The following is an 18,850-nucleotide window of genomic DNA, read 5'->3' as shown; positions in this document are numbered from 1 at the left end:
CGCATTCCCTGGACTCGGAGAATTCACCCCCTTTCTCGAGGCATCATTGAACACTGGAAAGACTCATCACGTCTTGGGGCGGGGGGTGGGTATTTTACTTATTTTATTTTATGTATTATGCTGTATGAAATGTTTTATTAAATTCAGCTGTATATACTTTTTATCCCATTCTAATAAAATTCTGCAAATTCAGGTCCCCGCCGTGTCCTTACAGTTCACTGGTCTGGATGTAAAAGAGCACATAGGCGCATTGGCTCAGGGCCACAGACGCGTCGCAGGTGGTCACCTGGGCGTTGTCCATCTTGAACCACGGGCCGCCCGTGGCTCGGACGTAGCAGAAGTAGTGGCCGCTGTGGCAGGTGCGGCCTGCGTGGACCAGCACTGCGTAGAGGCGGTACAGCAGCTGGAGCGCGCCGCGCTGCCGCCGGAACAGTTAGGGCCGCAGGTCCAGGCGCTTGGGGTAGCGCACGTCCCGCTCCACCTTGCTGTCTGCCGGCGCCAAGAAGCGCTTCAGCACCAGCATGAGCACCCGGGGAGCCGCGTGCAGGCGCAGCATGTTGGTGGCCGGCACCTTCCGGAGGCACGCTCCGCACTGGTAGCAGTCTGCCGGGTCCAGCAGCTCAGGCCTCACCAGCAGGTTCAGGGCCTGGGTCACGCTCTGCGCCACCTGGATGTCCAGGCCGATGTCCAGGTAAGGGTCCAGGGTGTCTGACACGCCATGGCAGCGGAAACACTGGATCTGAGATCTCCAGTGGCCTCCAAAGACCCGGTGGATCAGGGTGGCGTCCTCCTGTGAGGGCCGGCCCAGAGGTGGCGGAGGCAGCGGGGGCGGTGGTGTCGGCAGTGGCTGCTTCTTCCGAAAACAGGCCTGCTGCAGGGCGTCCAGCGTGAACAGGAGGAATTCGTGGGTGTCCTCCTGCTGGTCCGCGGAAGCCCGGGAGCAGCTTCCCCTTGGGCACGATGACGTCCCCGGGGCACAGGAGGGCCCGGGTCACGTGAGCCTGCAGGGCACACAGGGTGCAGGATGCCCGCTGCCCGCTGCCCGCAGGCCCCTGAGTGCCTCCCGGACAGCAGGTAGTGGGCTAGGGGTGGGGTGTAGCTGAGGCACTGCAGGGCTGAGTCAGCATAGCAGGTGTTGCTGAGGTTCTGGAGCCCGGCCCCCACCGCGCGGGGTCTCCCCTGGCTGCAGTTCCTACAGCCCACCAGGGAGGGATTAGAAAGGTTTTGGGGCCTCTAGTGAGCCACACAATCCTCCCCGGGCGTGTGCGGGGCTGCTGATCCTGGGAGGGTACTGGGACATTTTTGTGCATTTGCAGCCAATCTGAGGGCACTGTATGTGTGCGTCCGCACGTGGTATTTTGTGGAAGAGCAACACTCAAGGGGCCAGTTTGCCAACCACTGGCCTAGTCCTATCAACCAGATCTACCTGAAGAAAATCTTATTAGTCTAGAAATGGCTGATTCCTCCTACAACAGACTGGGCTATTTTCAGCTAGGCCCCCAAGAGCCGATGGTCAGAATGAAAATTGGGTTCCAGACCTTAAACTGTATGGTTGATACAGGAGCTGAGCACTCAGTAGTCACACAGAAAGTAGTGCCTCTCCCAGGAAAAGAGGTCACCATTATTAGAGCTACTGGGGACCAGACACATAGACCATTCTGCTGCCCTGATCAATGCCAACTTGGCGGCCACCAAGTAATTCATGAATTCCTGTACTTCCCAGACTGTCCAGTACCTCTGATGGATAGAGAACTTTTAGCCAAAATGGGCAGAAATCACTTTTGCTCCAGATGGCTCAGCACAGCTTCGCCTAGGTGAGGAGACCTCCCCAGCGATCCCATCCTTCGCAGTGCTGAGGGAGGAAGAATGGAGACTTTATACCCCCCAGTCAAAGGCTTCACCATTAGAACCTGAATTAGAAGAAGAATTCCTGCTAGTCTGGGTAGAAGGGAATCCTTTAATCGACTTAAAGCCTGGGGCACAGCCTGTTAAAATCCACCAATATCTGATTCCAAGGGAGGCACACCTAGGAATCCAGGTCCACTTAGACCAGCTGCTTCAGTGGGGACTTCATAAATGATGCCAGTCTCCATGGAACACTCCTCTCTTGCCTGTGAAAAAGCCTGGGACTAATGATTACCGCCCCGTGCAGGACCTGCAGGCTGTTAATGAGGCTGTTATAACCCTGCATTAGGTGCTACCACACCCCTACACACTTCTGGGACTCATTCCATCAAAGGCGAATGGTGAACATATCTAGATCTGAAAGATGCCTTTTTCTACCTTCAGCTGGCACCCTTCAGTCAGCCTTTGTTCACCTTTGAGTGGAAAAACCGAACTACGGGTCCAAGGAGCAGTTCACCTGGACCAGACTGCCACAAGGATTCAAGAATTCCCCTACTCTCTTTAGTGGCGCACTAGCATCTTATCTGTCTAAATCCCAAGGACTAGACTTGGGGTGCATTCTACTTCACTATGTATACGACCTACACGTGAGCTCAGTGCTGGGAAGGAAAGCAAACCCTTCTGAGATCCTTTTTTTTAATTAAATATATTTTATTGATTTTTTACAGAGAGGAAGGGAGAGGGATAGAGAGTTAGAAACATCTATAAGAGAGAAACATCGACCAGCTGCCTCCTGCACACTCCCCACTGGGGATGTGCCTGCAACTCAGGTACATGCCCCTGACCAGAATTGAACCTGGGACCCTTCAGTCCGCAGGCCAACGCTCCATCCACTGAGCCAAACCGGTTAGGGCCCTTCTGAGACTCTTAACTGAAACAGGTTACAGGGTGTCCAAGAAAAAGGCACAAATCTGTCAGAAAGAAGTCAAGTATCTAGGCTTCTGAATCACCCAAGGGAAATGAAGACTAGGGACTGAAAGGAAGCAGGCAGTATGTGCCATCCCAGTCCCTAACACCCTGCAGCAGATTCGGGAATTCTTGGGAGCAGGAGGGTTCTGTTGAATTTGGATCCCAAAGTTTTCAAACATAGCCAAGCCTCTCTATGAAGCTTTGAAAGGGGAAGAGAAAGCACCCATCAACTGGGGTCCTGAGCAGGAAAATGCCTTTATCACTATTAAAGCAAAGCTCACTGTGGCCCCAGCACTAGGGCTACCAAATGTGACACAGAACTTTAACCTCTTTGTTCACAAGAACATTGGGGTAGCCCTAGGAGTTCTAACCCAGGAGTTTGGACCCTGGCAAAGACCAGTAGTCTATCACTCCAAGCAGTTTGACCAGTTGCCTCTGGGTGGCCCCCGTGTCTCAGGGCCCTTGCATCCACAGCATTATTAGTCAAAGAAGCAGATAAGCTTACCTTGGGACAAAGTTTAAATATCAAAGTACCTCATTCTGTTGTCACCTAATGGAAGCTAGAGGGCAGCACTGGCTGACTCATGCTCAGATGACCCAGTATCAGGGGCTCCTATGTGAAAATCCATGGGTACAACTAGAAGCAGTGAGAACTCTTAATCCTGCCACCTTTGTACTCGTTGCTGAGGGAGCCCCGGAGCATGATTGCCTAGAAGCCCTAGAGGAGGTTTACTGCAGCAGACCAGATCTAACAGAGAGCCCCCTTTGGAAAATGGACTTAGTATTGTTCACAGGTGGCAGTAGCTTCCTAGATGAAGGAAAAAGATGAGCTGGATATGGTATCAAACTTTGAGACAATTGAGGCACAGGCCCTGCCTGAAGGATGGTCAGTGCAAAGGGCAGAACTTTGGGCCCTAGCCAGAGCCCTAGAACTCAGTAAGGATAAGCGTGCCAACATCTACACTGATTCGCACTATGTCTCTGCTATCCTGCATATCCATGGGGCTATAGACAAGGAAAGGGGGCTCCTGATGGCTACAGGAAATGAAATAAAAAAATCAGAATGAGATCTTAAAGTTACTAGAAGCAGTCCGGGAGCCCAAGGAAGTAGCTGGCATCCATTGCAAAGGTCACCAGAAAGGGAAAGACGCAGTGTCTGAAGGAAATCAAAGTGCTAATGCTGCAGCCAAGGTGGCTGCGAAAGAACAAGTAGCACCGTCACAGATCATGTTGGCCCCCCAAATTACCTGAACCTCCAAAATCCACTCCTCAGGAAGAGGAATGGTTCCAGCAAAAAAGGGGAAAGAGAACGAAGGAAGGTTGGTGGATACGCCCAGATCATAGGGTCTATGTCCCAGAACAGTTAGCCCATAAGGTAATACTCCAGCAGCATGAACTTACTCATTTAGGGAAGATTGCCCTAGAAGCTTTGTAAGGCAGATAGTACGTAATTGCCCCTCTTTCCTCCTTGTGTGCATCGGTTTCTCAACGTTGCATCCTCTGTGCACAGAACAAAGCCAAACAGGGTCCTGTAGGACCAATAGGAGTTCAGCACTGTGGGGAAGCTCCCTTTGAAGACTTAGAGATAGATTTTACGGAAATAGGGCCTAGCAGAGGAAATAAATACCTGCTAATCTTTATTTGCACCTTTTCAGGATGGGTGGAGGCATATCCCACTCGTACAGAAAAGGCAAGAGAAGTCACTAAGGCATTACTGAAGGACATAATTTCGTGATGTGGAATGCCTGTGACCATAGGATATGATAATGGCCCAGCTTTTGCAGCAGAATAGCTAAGGCTTTAGGAATTAAATGGAACCTACATACAGCCTACAGTCCTCAAAGTTGACTACCGATGTTATGATGAACCGGGATGACTACCACTCATAGCTGCTTCCTGCTGATAAGAGATGACCAAGGGGTGAGCATCCCATTTCTTCCAGTGCTGGCACCAGATCAGGCCCTTAGGTATGGTACCATGACCCCTATCCTCACACACGGGGCTTTTTTCAAAGTCCCCGGAAAGTCTGGGAGTCCCATCCATATTTGGGGGACAAAGAAGCCAAAAAGATTTAAAGGAACAGCTTCCACCAGATTGCTTTTCCCAGAATTTGAGATACATCTCCTCTGAGTCTGTCAGCATAATAAAGCTGTGTAACTTTGTTTCTCTAAGCATTGCTTGGTTTTTCTCCGGTCTTCTATGACACCACTTGGACCTGAAGTAGGTTCTTCCCAGCCATTGGAGCCCTTTCCCTGGGGGCTTCCTGATCCAGTGCCAAGCAGCACTGTTGCTGGAGACACTGTCCCTAGAGATGGCACAGGTGAGGGACAGGGTCTGTGAGGGCTGCACCATCGTGGAGCCCGACTCCTGCAGCTGCACCTGGGACAGGACACCTGGGACAAAAGGAAGCAACAAGGTTAATAAGTCCACATCTCTGTGAAAACCTCTGTGATCTGCCAGGTCCCCAGACACTGACACCAGGGGAGCCCCAGTATGGGAAGAAAGAGGAGGAGGGAGACAGCCATGTCCCTGGGTCAGCCAGACTCAGCAGGCTCTGCGGCCCCAGTGGAGGTTGTATTTACACAGGAAGCCACACCTGGCATCTGCCTGAGCATGGCTCACTGATATAAGGCTCCGGGTGTGCACAGCCTGCTGAGGCACAGACCCCAGTAATGCAGCCCGATTTCCCCAGAGCACGGTCCTTGGGCAAGTGGGACCCAAGGCAGGAGCCACAGACAAGGGTGCTCAGAGGTGGGCCCTTGGGTGTGGGAGATGTGGATCTTACACCAATTTCAGAGCCTGTTTACCCACATCACTTGATTGAATTTCTTTCATTCATTCATTTATTCCACCAACACTGAGGGCCTATGACACACCAGCATCCCTCTAGGTAACAAGGACAAATCAGTGAAGAAGACAGAAGCCCTGTCCCTGTGTTCTGGGGTCACAGGCTAGGTGCTTGTGTATCAGACACACACCATGAGCCCCCAGAGCTGGTCAGCTGGGGAACCTGGAAGCAGAGGGCATAAGTGAGAGTCTTCAGCTCAGGGGACCCACAGGGGAAGGACATAGGCCTAGGCTTGCATTTTGCCTCCTGATGAGGTGCCTCACACTGAGCACAGGGAGCTGGGGACTAGGGAACATCTCTGCAGGGAGCAGGCAGGGGCAGGAGCAGCTGAGACACCAAATGGCCCAGGTGGGTGTATAAAAGCTCTTCCTTCTAAAGTGACCCCAGTGGTTAGTCAACAAAGAGCGATGGCTCCTGCCCTGGCTGTGAGGCTCAGTAGGTATAGCGTCGCCCTGGAGAATGAAAGGTCCTGGGTTTGATTCTGATCAAGGGCACGCACCTTGGTTGCAGGTTCCCCAGCCCTGGTTGGGGTGTGTGCAGGAGGCAACCGATCAATGTCTCTCTCTCTCTCCCACATTGATGTTTCTGTCTGTCTCTCCCTCTGCCTTGCACTCTCTCTAAAAATCAATGGGAAAATACACTCAGTGAGTATTAACAAAAAAAAATATTTTAAAAAATAAATAAAAGAATGATGGCTCCTGACAGGAGTCACAGAAGCGAGGTTCTGCTTAGGGAGTTCCCCAGTGTAGGAAATAGGCCTCTGAGATCCACCCCCAGCAAAGTCAACTTTTATTGGAAAGGGTTACTGAGCATTTCTCACAGCTTCAAGGTGTGACTGTGGCCCAGAAGGAGGAGTGACTGTCCCAAGGGCGGATTTTTCTTTTTGGCTCCATCTGAACCTCTGGCTGCGCTTGTTGGTTGTGGGGGTGTGGGGGCAGGCTCCCTGCCAGGAAGGGGAGACCCTGGGGCCTGGTTGCTGGGCCTGAAGACCGACCTCGCTGGGAGCAGGGGCAGTGCTGTTAGTAAGGGAGAGATCAAGGCCCAACTGGTCCCAGGGAGTGTGGCCTGAAGACTGGTCCCAGGGGTCCACCAGGGTTTTAGGCAGCTTTGGGAACTGGAGGCATCCTGGTGGACTGGGTGGATAGTGGGTGGGTAGGGAGGGGGTGGGATGTCACTTGCAGGGGCCGCCCAGGGGCCTCTGGCTTCTCCTGTAGGCACATGGGGCTTGCACCCTGCCCATGCCCACCCAGGGCGCCCTGAGGCTGCAGGAAGGAGTCTCGCTTTTCTATTCAGAGATAACTTCATTATCCATATGGAAAATCCTCTGGAAAGATACACCCCCACAGGAATTGGTGTACAAGCACCAACCAGTGGGAAAATGCATTTGGAAAGAAAAACAATAAGGCCTAAACACAGAGAAACACCTAAGGATCAACCTAAAACCCAGGCTCTGCCCACAGAAAGTGATCATGAAATGAATTTTAGGAAAATATAGACAGTTTTAGGGAATTTTTAGAATTGGAGTCCATGGAAAAAACACAGGGCTACAGACTGGGAGAAGGTGTATGTCCATAAGACAAGGGAACTAGAAGTGGCCAAAAAGTTCTATATTTACAAAATGAAGAAGGAAGAAAGCCCAGAAGGAAGAGGAGGACAATGAGGGGGCAGGGCCTCAGGAGTCAATATAGTAACAAATTCAAAGGAAATATTGACCAGTCAGAGGGGATATAAGGACATGGGAACTGCAGTCTTTATAAACCATGAAAATAGGACGTCTGTGGTACCTTTCCCCCCTCCCCACGTGGAAGTCTGTATTTGTTCTTCAATAAATCTCACCTTTGCTACACCACCTTCTGTTTGTGAATTCATTCTTCGACTGGTGGACAAAGAATCCGGGTTCCAGTCAAAAATTCCGTGTCAATAACATATGATCAGGAGTCCTGACACAGGTGTAGACCCACAAGAAACCAACGTGCTTTTTCAGCAAAAGGCTTCACACCATGGCGACACACACCATGTGAGGCTGCTGTGAATTCTTTTTTCAAGAACTTAAAAGTATCTGAGCTCCATCATCATTCCTAGAGGAACATGCACATGGTCCTCCCTGGGTTTAGAACTGTGGACGAAAGGGGCCACATGCTAATCTGACAGGTCAGGGGAGGCCTGCTTGGTGGTCCTGCAAACTGAGAGACCTAAAGTCACCACAAAGGATGGTCTGAAATGAAACTTGAACTAAAAGCAGTTATGGTGGGTATTTACGTCCTAGGCTGGTATCTTCACTGACAAGGTCAACCTTGACCTTAACTGAGCCTATCTGTCTTTTTGCATCTATAATAACATACACTTGCAATGTCTAGGTAACTTGTATCTTCCCCTTTTCCAAACTCCTTGAGGCACAACCTAATGTGCTGGGCCCCAGGACAGATATCACAAATTCCTTCATTATCATGTTAATTGATCCTGCACCCACCTAAGCCTGTGTCTCTCATTTTACTTTTTATCCAATCACAGAGGTTTCCTGGCTTTGCTTTCTACTGTCTCTCTAGTCTATCACCAGTGGATTTCAAGTAACCCACCTATGTCCGTCCTTGGATTGCAATGTATAAAAATAGAGGAAAACCCGCCATTCTCGGGAGCATTATCTCAGTCTGTGGAGGTCCCGCATCCTGGCATTTGTCCACAGTTTGGCTGAAATAAGCTCACAAAAATTCTTTACAGATTTGAATGTGTTTTTTATGATAACAGTACTAAGACGGGGTTTCCTCCTACCACTTCCTTCCTGTCCTGTTTTATTAAAATAAGGTTCCTTTACTTATTTAATTTGCTTTGTTAATCCTCAACCAAATAGGAATTTGAGATCAGAGTCTCCCTTCAGTCACTGAATTTTGTCAGATTTACGACAGAGCCTCCTTTTTTATTCACAAATACAATCCCTAAACCTGGACATTGGAAAGGGCTTTCTGGGAGCTCTGTGGCTGAGCCTGGGAGCAAAGTTAATTTAAGGCAGAGAAGGAAATTGTGTCCTTGCTTAACTCTCCACCTGCTCCTGTTCTGGGGACTGTACTGGTCTTGAGCGCCCCCTGGTGTCCTGGACGCCCCCTGCAGCCCAGCCCTGCTGCCTCCCTCAGGGAGGTTTGTGTCTGGGCTCACAATGACTTCCCATCACTGTGTGTCTTGCACAGTAATACACGGCCGTGTCCTGGGCTTTCAAGCTGTTCATTTGCAGATACAGCGTGTTCTTGGCGTTGTCCCTGGAGATGGTGAATCGGCCCTTCACAGCATTGGCATAGTTTGTGGTACTTCCATCAGGACTAATATCACCAAGCCACTCCAGCCCCTTCCCTGGAGCCTGGCGGACCCAGTGCATCCAGTAGCTACTGAAGGTGAATCCAGAGGCTGCACAGGAGAGTCTCAGAGACCCCCCAGGTGGCACCAAGCCTGCCCCAGACTCCACCAGCTGTACATCACACTGGACACCTGCAAACACAGAGACACAAGGTGGACTGAGAATCACATGGAAGCAAAAACAGGCACAGGCAAAGGTCTCAGTGCTGCCCACTCCTGAGAATGACCTTGAAGAATGATCAGGAGTAAAACGCAGCTTGGCACCAAGTCCATGGTGGAGCCGCTGGGGTCCTGTCTCAGGCGCTTGGGTTCTGGGTGTGTCTCCCCAGCATTCGGGGCAGGGCCCTCTTTTATGAGGAGGAGGAGAGCCCCATTTGCATGGGGTCTGGATATAAGGGTGCAGCTGGGAAAGGATTCAAGAATGCTGACCACAAGGGGTCCCGTCCTGACCCACTCTCCCTCCCTTCCCCCTTTCCTGAGACCCGGTCACCCTTGGGTTTGAGACTCCTCCATCCTTGGGGTTTGATGAGGACTCAGGGGTGCTGCTCCCAGAGGCAGGTCGACAGGGTTTCCACTTACTCACCTTTACCTGCCGTGGGCCATGTTGCCTTTCTGGTGTTTGGGAATAAGATTTGCCTTGGAATGATGCTTTTATTTTGAGACTGCAAGATTCTCTTTGTTCTTCCATGAAACTGGAACATCAACATGTGACAAAGCAGGAGAAGCTGGGCTGGAAGCTTCTTTTCTGGTTGTCATCTCGCTCTGCCTACCACCGTCTCTAGGGAAGGTCATGATGAATGTCCTCCTGGATGACTCAGGATCAAAAAACAAAAACATAAAGAAGAAACAAAAAGGAGAAAGGCCCAGTACCAGCGATGATGATGGACATTAAGAGCCTTCATGCACTTCGGGTGGAGAGGCACCTTGATGAGGACATTGGACGGTGGGCTTGGTAATTCCCATGGATGCTGAGAGCTGCCCTTTCCCTCCTAGAAAGAGGCAGACACAGGACCCTGTCCTCTGGCAGCTCCCACAGTGAGCACCTTCAAAGCAGAGCAGCACAGACAGCCTCTGTGTCTAACACACACTAGCCTAACAAGATTGCTTACGTGTGGTACAACTAAGCCAGGAACAGTTTGCTCCTAGAGTGTTGTTTGTAACACGCTAAAACATACCATGACATATATGTTGTTTCCAATATCGGCCACATAGGACATGCCCGTCATTTATGACATGTGTGTCAGCTATGACAGGCATGCAGCACAGAACAGGCATGTCACTTATGACATATTGCCAACAACAGGCATGCCACCTAAGATGTATTTTGCTTATTACATCTTTGGAGGCTCATCCTGGTATATAACTTGGAAATTGGCCTGTTGATCCACTGTCATTCATGCTTTCCTGAATGAACAAGTCCTACAACAAGTGCTACAGGGCCTCAGACCAGGAGATTGCACAGATCTCCCTCCCACAGGTGACACAGGCCAGGTGGGCTGCTGGGCCAGCCCTCCACATCGCCATGCTGAGCTCAGTGCTCCTGGCGTCTCCCTGCCAAGGGGTAAAGCCAAGTGGCTGGAGACAAGCAAGTGGTCTGAGCCCTGGCAAGTTTGCTTCAGTGGCTAGAGCAGCCGTGGGCAAACTATGGCCCGCGGGCCGGATCTGGCCCATTTGAAATGAATAAAACTAAAAAAAAAAAGACCGTACCCTTTTATGTAATGATGTTTACTTTGAATTTATATTAGTTCACACAAACACTCCATCCATGCTTTTGTTCCGGCCCTCCGGTCCAGTTTAAGAACCCATTGTTGCCCTCGAGTCAAAAAGTTTGCCCACCCCTGGGCTAGAGCAACGGCCTACGGACTAAAGGGTTCCGGGTTCAATTCTGCTCAAGTGCACTTGCCCAGGTTGTGGGCCTGATGGCCAGTATTGAGTGTGCCGGTAACAGCGTATCAATGATTCTCTCTCATCATTGATGTTTCTATCTCTCTCTCCCTCTCCCTTCCTCTCTGAAATCAATCAAAATATATTTAAAAACAACAGAATTGGCACTGGCTGGGCAGTTCAGTTGGTTACAGCATCATCCTAATACAGCAAGGTTGCAGGTTAGATCCCCAGTCAGAGCACGTACAAGAATCAACCAATGAATGCATAATAAATAGAACAACAAATCAATGTTTCTCTTTCTCTCCCTTCCTCTCTCTCTCTCAAAAAAGAAAATCAATAAATAAAAAATTTAAAAAGAAACAGGATTGCTTAAAAAAAATAGAGGTGGTCTGAATTCTCCAGGCCTCTGGGGGGCCTTGAGCCCCACGGGGACCCTTGAGAGTGGGTGACTAAGACGAGATCTTTGCTTCCTTCCCTCTGATGAATTCTTAGTGAGAGGACCCCCTCCGGCTCCTTTATGCCTCCTTCCTGGCCAAGAGTGGAGCCCTCTTCCTCTCAGGCTTGACCAGGGCTCTGGAAACAAAACTGGATGAGAACCCAGACCTCCCTGCCCCTCCCGGCGACCACGTGCTGTATCAAGTGGGCATTACTAGGCAGTAAGACATAGAGAAAGAGGAGGAAGACGCAGGGGCCTGCCAGCCGGTGGTGCCACAGTGGGTGATGACACAGCCGGTGGTGCCACAGTGGGTGATGACACAGTGGGTGAGGACACAGTGGGTGATGACACAGTGGGTGAAGACACAGTGGGAGATGCCACAGTGGGTGAGGACACAGTGGGTGAGGGCACAGTGGGTGAGGCACCAGTGGGTCTGCTGGTTCTGAGAGCAGTGCTTCCTGCCCATGCCTGTCACTGCAGAGTGGAAACACCCTGCTCTTTGAGGCATGGATCCAAGGAACGTCGTGTCAGTGGCAACAGGTTAAACAGAGCTCCAGGAGATTAATTATTTTATTTTTATTTATTTACTAGAGGCTCAGTGTGCACAAAATTGTGTGTGAGTAGCTCACTTTTGCTTGCCTCAGCTGGCCACTCTGACCATTGCCCCTCGCTCCGACGCTTTTAGCCCTCCCCCTCTAGTAGCTTGCTGCCCCACCCTGCCCGCCACGAGAGCAGTGGCTCATTTGGTCATGATGGCATGATGGTGTGACAGCCAAGGGCCTTTTATTAATATAAACTAGTGTCCCGGTGCACAAAATTCGTGCACATTAAAAGGAAATTAATTAGAGGAAATATTTTAATATTGCTATTTGCCCTTGCTCTATAATAGAAGTGTGAGAGATGAAAGGAAATTAGTAAAATGTATATAAAAATAATAATTTATTAATAAATAAACAGTAACAAAAGGATATAACAACAACAGAGGCATGATATAAAAACAACAAAAACATGATATGAAAACAACAAAAACATGATATAAATACAACAGTGATGCAAACAATGACTGATAAAGTGATTATACTTATTCTAATATCTCCCTGTATACCACATTAAGAGTAAAAACACTTTCAGAGTGCTTGACTAATTTCCCTTGTGGTGACGTATTTGGAACTTTAATGTCACATGCTCTTCAAATTCGAGAGAAAGCAACATATAACTGACCATGTGCAAAAACGGGTCCAGGTAGGAATATGCCTACTCTGTCTAGAGTTTGTCCTTGTGATTTATTAATTGTCATCACAAATGCTGGCATCACAGGAAACTGTCTTCGAATTAATTTAAATGGTAGGCCAGTGTCAGATGGGGAGAATTCAATTCTTGGAATCAGAACAACCTTTCGCTCTGTAGATCCTGTTAATACTTCAGCTTAGATAATGTCAGGTCATAATCTTTTGATAATAAATATGGTACCATTACAAAGACCCCATTTACTTTTAAGATTTCTCAATAGCATGATGATTGCACCCACTTTCAATTTTAATTTATGACATGGCATTACCGAAGGAATAATACTATTAAGAAATTTGAGAGAACCTGGCTAGAACACCTGGCTGGAGAACTTGGCTGGAGAACCTGGCAAGAGAACCTGGCTATACTGATCAACTGAACGCTGTCTTTGTGTCAGTCATTTCTTCTTCGCCGACTCCATCCACACCTTTGGGAACCCCTGGACCTGTTGGGGCTGGACCCCAAAATCTAGTGCCTGAACAGGGGACTCCCCTAGGAGAAGACTTTAAAGATGTAAGTCAAGGAGATAACAAGATGGTGGCATAGGTAAACACCGGAAATTGCTGCCTCTCACAACCACTTCAAAAATACAACTAAAAGACAAAACGGACATCATCCAGAACCAGAGGAAGGCTGGCTGAGTGGAAATTCTACAACTAGAAGGAAAGAGAAAAGCACACTGAGACTCAGAGGAGGTGCAGAAGTAAAGTGCAGAGGTACGGAGGCACACGTGGAAAGGGCTGGCAATTGAGGACACGGTTGTCTTTTTCAATCGGGAGGGAGTCTCAAGCTCCCAACTGCTCTGAACTCCAGTTCCAGGCACGTCTCTGGGGACTCATACGGGGAGAAACTGGAATGTCTGGCATAAGTCAGAACTCGAGGGCAGCTTTCTCTCAGAGGTGCTTGCAGCAATTACCGTGGTACTCTGAGACCCAGGACCTCTTAGGGAAGGACTGAGGATCAGCCATAGCTGTTTGCTCCACCCTGTTGATTCCCTGAGACCCCGCCCACCCAAGCTGTGTGCAAAGGCTTTTGCATATGAAAGGCCTGGCCCTTTGCAATCTGAAAATTACCTAACAAACTGCAGCTGGGTCAGAGTGACCCAGAACTTCCAAAAGAAGGCCCAAGGCCCCATGGCAGCTTGCACTGTTTCACAGCTGGGCCTCATCTGGGCACCTCCAAACCCCAAACAAAGAAGAGGAATCTGCAGATCTCTCCATAGCTCCTGCTGTGTAGCCTCAGGCAGAGGCTAAATTAGCACCTCCTTAGAGACCCAAGAGCCAGTGTACCCAGTGGTCAGAGTGGAACCATCCAGATTACAACTCCCTAGATCCATAAGGGACACACTCAGGGGGCAGACTCAGTGAACACCAAAGCCCCACTGAAGCAAGTCTTTCCCCAGAAGGGTGTCTCCAGCACAGAAGTTATCCCATTGTAGACAGCTGATTCTCACAGCCAATTGGCCTGGAGGCCAATTCCTCCCAGTGATACCTACAACAATCAAGGCTTAACTACAGCAAGACTGTGCACAAAGCCCACAAAGGGGTGCACCAAGAGTGTCCACCTCAAGCAATTGGGGAGGCTGAGCCACTGGGCCCTATAGGACACCTAGCACACAAAGCCACTCTATCAACACAGGGAAGCAGCCAAAATGCAGAGACAAAGAAACAGGTCACAAATGACAGAAATGGAGGAAAGCAAACTACTGGATATAGAGTTCAAAACGACACTTTTAAGGTCTTTTAAGAATTTTCTAGAAAACGCTGATATATTTAGTAAGACCCTCAATAAGTCTAGTGAGACCCTCGAGGTTGTGATAAAGGACCACCTAGAAATTAAGCATACACTGACTGAAATAAAGAATATTATACAAACTCCCAACAGCAGACCAGAGGATAGCAAGAATCAAGTCAAAGATTTGAAATACAAAGAAGCAAAAACCACCCAACCGGAAAAGCAAAATGAAAAAAGAATCCAAAAATAGGAAGATAGTGTAAGGAGCCTCTGGGACAGCTTCAAGCATACCAACATCTGAATTATAGGGGTGCCAGAAGAAGAGAGCAAGATATTGAAAACCTATTTGAAGAAATAATGACAGAAAACTTCCCCTACCTGGTGAAAGAAATAGACTTACAAGTCCAGGAAGTGCAGAGAACCCCAAACAAAAGGAATCCAAAGAGGACCACACCAAGACACATCATAATTAAAATGCCAAGAGCAAAAGACAAAGAGAGAATCTTAAAAGAAGCAAGAGAAAGACAGTCAGTTACCTTCAAGGGAGTACCCATACGACTGTCAGCTGATTTCTCAACAGAAACTTTGCAGGCCAGAAGGGAATGGCAAGAAATATTCAAAGTGATGAATACCAAGAACCTACAACCAAGATTACTTTACCCAGCAAAGCTATCATTCAGAATTGAAGGTCAAATAAAGAGCTTCACAGATAAGAAAAAGCTAAAGGAGTTCATCACCACCAAACCAGCATTATATGAAATGCTGAAAGGTATCCTTTAAGAAGAGGAAGAAGAAAAAAAAGGTAAAGATACAAACTATGAACAACAAATACACATCTATCAACAAGTAAATCTAAAAATCAAGTGAATAAATAATCTGATGAACAGAACTGGTGATTATAATAGAATCAGGGGCATAGAAAGGAAGTGGACTGACTATTCTTGGGGGTGAAAGGGGTGTGGGGGATGCGAGTAGAGTCTGAACAAAAATCGTGCACCTATGGATGAGGACAGTTGTGGGGGTGAGGGTGGAGGGTGGGGTGGGAACCGGGTGGAGGGGAGCTATGGGGAGAAAAAGAGGAACAACTGTAATAATCTGAACAATAAAGATTTAATTTAAAAAAATTAAAGTTTCTAAGAGTAAAGAATTCTAATACATTTTAAAGAAAAAAAGGAAAGAATATTAAAGTTGAGATACTTAATAGAAGGACTGAGGCATGGTTATGCATTTTTGAAGGACATGGAAAGAAGATTTAAAGGTTAATTTGAAAGTGTGAAATTTATGAAGGTTGTGTATGTGATAAAAAGGAAAAGGAAAATGTTAAAAGAAAGTTGATTAAATAATACAGGCCAGTGACTGGACACCTAAGTTGCTGCCCAGTGAGTTATGAGTGTTTTACGACACATAATAAAAGAATTAAGCATTTGGCTTGCTGGTTAAAAGGAGACACCGGGCCCTGGGATCTGTAAAAGTGATCAGGGATGAACCAAGCAGTGGTGAGAGACAGGGATGGCAAGGCCCTGTAACTGATAAACAGGGTTAACAGGAGAGGGTAAAGGAAAGGCACTTTCTATAGACCAGAGGACCTTCAGGACTTTCAGATGCTCCTAGAGAGGAGTCTGATTGAGGGACTAGAAGAGACCCTGTTGGGTTAGGAGGACCGGAGGCTGCATATTAAAGTTATAGACTGCAGTTTGCTAGGCAGAGCTCCAAGCCTAGTTGTATAGGGGTTAAGCTGCCTGTGTACAGTCAAACAACTTTGTCCCATGCCATAATGCATTTTAGGGAAATTGGACAGACTGTGTTTGTGGCTAGAAAGAAGAACCGGCCACCATGCACAGCCCTGACAGTGGCCTGGAGAAAACTGTATAATAGACTTAGATAATGCATGCGTCTTCATGGACATGACTCCAGAGAGACAAGGACAATTTTGCTTTGTGTAGGAAGGTAAAAAAAATAGACTTTAGTCACCTCCCTGAGATGTTTGTATAGCCCTACCATGTGTCATGTTTGGTAGCAGAAAATTTGGCTGCCTGAAGTAGCCACAGTGGCCATATTGTACCTCATTATGTTAATACGTTAATTACCTTTAATTCTCTTACAGATTTAAATGCAGTTGCCAAAAGGGCTGGTGCCCAAAAAGGCAAGGAAAAATACCCAACAGGTTTTGATCTCTATTAAAAGACAGTTGGCAGCCTGTATACTGTCTTAGAGGCCTGTGTGACATGCTCATGTCAGGGGTGGCACAAACCTCAATGTTAGGAAAGTGGAGGAGGCCTGTATGGAACAGAGGGGAATGGTAAGTACCAGCCCTTTGTCACAGGAATTATAGACCCTGTGAGGTCCTATGACATGTGAGACCCTGTGAAGGGATACAGCTCCCTTAGTTCGTTCTGAGAGGGCATGTCACCCCTTCCAGAGACCATCTGTAGTTTAAGGACAAGTCAAGTAGGGGGAACCCTACTACAGGTACAGTTGTGACTATCTATTTGAATATAGACACATTGTAAATTTCTTCATGCCATTTGAAGACAGTTTCTGTTTTGTTATAATACATTTAGAAAAATATTACTCTGAAGAGTCCCTGAAAAGGACTGGCAAGGAAAATCAGAAGATCTTAAAGCAGGTCAGTATATTTTTCTCCTTATACAATTCCTCCAAAATTTGGCAATTCTTAATAAATAAATCATGGCAATGCATTTCTTTGCATAAATTCAATAAGACTGGTTTCCAACAGTGGTTTTATTGACCAAAAACTTTGACTGGAGTATCATGTTTTAAAGAGCCCTGGCTGAACTCTGAAGACTTGAAGCCAATAAGAGTGCCACAGAGAAAGCCTGGTATCTTACTTGGTAGCCCTGAAAATAGATGGTGCTGGAGCATCAGGCCCATACCCTACCATCATTGGTGGTTGGTCAGAGTAGAAGGGGGGCAATAAGGGTGCCTCTGCGTCTCTGCGGAACCCCACACACTCTGGGCTCCAAGGAGTAGAAGGTCTACTGAAATGGCCCTTAAAGCCTAAGGCATGGCCCTAGGTAGAGGCACTGCAGGTAAGGAATTCACCTAACTCAGCAGATACTTCGGGCAGGCCTGACAAAGAGCTGAAAAACATATAAATTGAAAAGACTTCCACCATACTGGGCCCCAGAATTTGAGAAGAAAGAGTTCATCTGGGCCCTCTAGCACTAGTGAAAATGAACAGGACTCCAAACAAATTTGGCTTATTGATTAAGGCGTCTTCTGATTTACAATATAACAATAGTTCTAGAGCAGTGGTTCTCAACCTTCCTAATGCTGCGACCCTTTAATACAGTTCCTCATGTTGTGGTGACCCCCAACCATAAAATTATTTTTGTTGCTACTTCATAACTGTAATTTTGCTACTGTTATGAATTGTAATGTAAATATCTGATATGCAGGATGTATTTTCATTGTTACAAATTGAACATTATTAAAACATAGTGATTAATCACAAAAACAATATGTAATTATATATGTGTTTTCCGATGGTCTTAGGCGACCCTTGTGAAAGGGTCGTTGGACCCCCAAAGGGGTCGCGACCCACAGGTTGAGAACCGCTATTCTAGAGCATCAAGGTCAACACTCCTTTAAAACAAGCCCTAACCACCCTCAGGAGAGCACTCTTGTTAAGTGTCCTGAGATCCAACCCCCACTGTGCTTCCTCCCACCTCCATTCATCCTTCCTTCCCTCCTCCTCAATCCCAAATGTGTCTGAGAAGCTGTGAGAGCAACTCTGATACTGGCATTCTCAGGGGCATCTGAGATCCTGCTTCCTTGCAACTGTCCTAGTTTTGGCTCAGATACACTCTTAAAATTCTCCACAGGTTTGGACGTGTGTATGTCAACTACGTCAATGTGGTTCACTTATGCTGTGGATTTTATGCCAATTCAACCACCAAGGGAAACCTGGAAACATGTCAAAGGGGAGACGGGCACAGCTGGAGAGGCCAAGTTCCTCCTGAAGCTGCACCTCTGTGAAAAGCTGTGTTTCTGTGGATGGTTTCCCACAAGGACTCAGTTCTGTCCCTTATCTGCTGCTTTTCCAACCCCACATGGGCAACACCACTGCAGTTATGATAAGTCTCAAAATAGATCCATTTTTGTGTATTGAGCTGTGACTTTGAAGTCGATTCCTTTGATTTTTTTCATAGATAAAAGTGTCATGCACAAGTAGGGACACCGGGTATCTCCATTCACATTTGAATGTCTCTATGTATTTTTCTTGTCTTATTTCAGTTGTTAAAACATCAAGTACAATGTTCAGTAGAAGTGGTAAGAGTGAACCTTTTTGACTTTGTCCCCATCTGAGGGGGAATCATTTCCCTTCCCACAATCAAGTATGATATTAGCTACAGGAATCCCATGATCAGACTGAGGAAGTGCCCTTGATCCCAAGTTCCCTAAGCATTTTTATCATGAAGGAATGCTGTGGTTTGTCACACACTTTTCTGTATCAATTTTTATGACCATGTGAATTT

The 18,850-nt window shown here is 47.5% G+C and overlaps 1 protein-coding gene across 1 annotated transcript; it reads right to left on the bottom strand.

Annotated features, from left to right (window-relative positions):
* Window positions 1-208: 208 nt before the first annotated feature.
* Window positions 209-5,429, bottom strand: LOC102421342 (ubiquitin carboxyl-terminal hydrolase 17-like protein 6). Its single transcript, XM_023747365.1, is given in 5 exon segments — window positions 209-922; window positions 924-1,031; window positions 1,033-1,192; window positions 5,030-5,207; window positions 5,411-5,429. Coding segments are annotated over 5 exon segments (1,179 nt in total).
* Between the last annotated feature and the right edge of the window lie 13,421 nt (window positions 5,430-18,850).

The sequence above is a fragment of the Myotis lucifugus genome, unplaced genomic scaffold (assembly GCF_000147115.1).
Source record: "Myotis lucifugus unplaced genomic scaffold, Myoluc2.0 scaffold_850, whole genome shotgun sequence".
Lineage (NCBI taxonomy): Eukaryota > Metazoa > Chordata > Mammalia > Chiroptera > Vespertilionidae > Myotis > Myotis lucifugus.
Note: the sequence above shows the minus strand (reverse complement) of the source record. Positions and strands in the feature narration are given on the sequence as shown.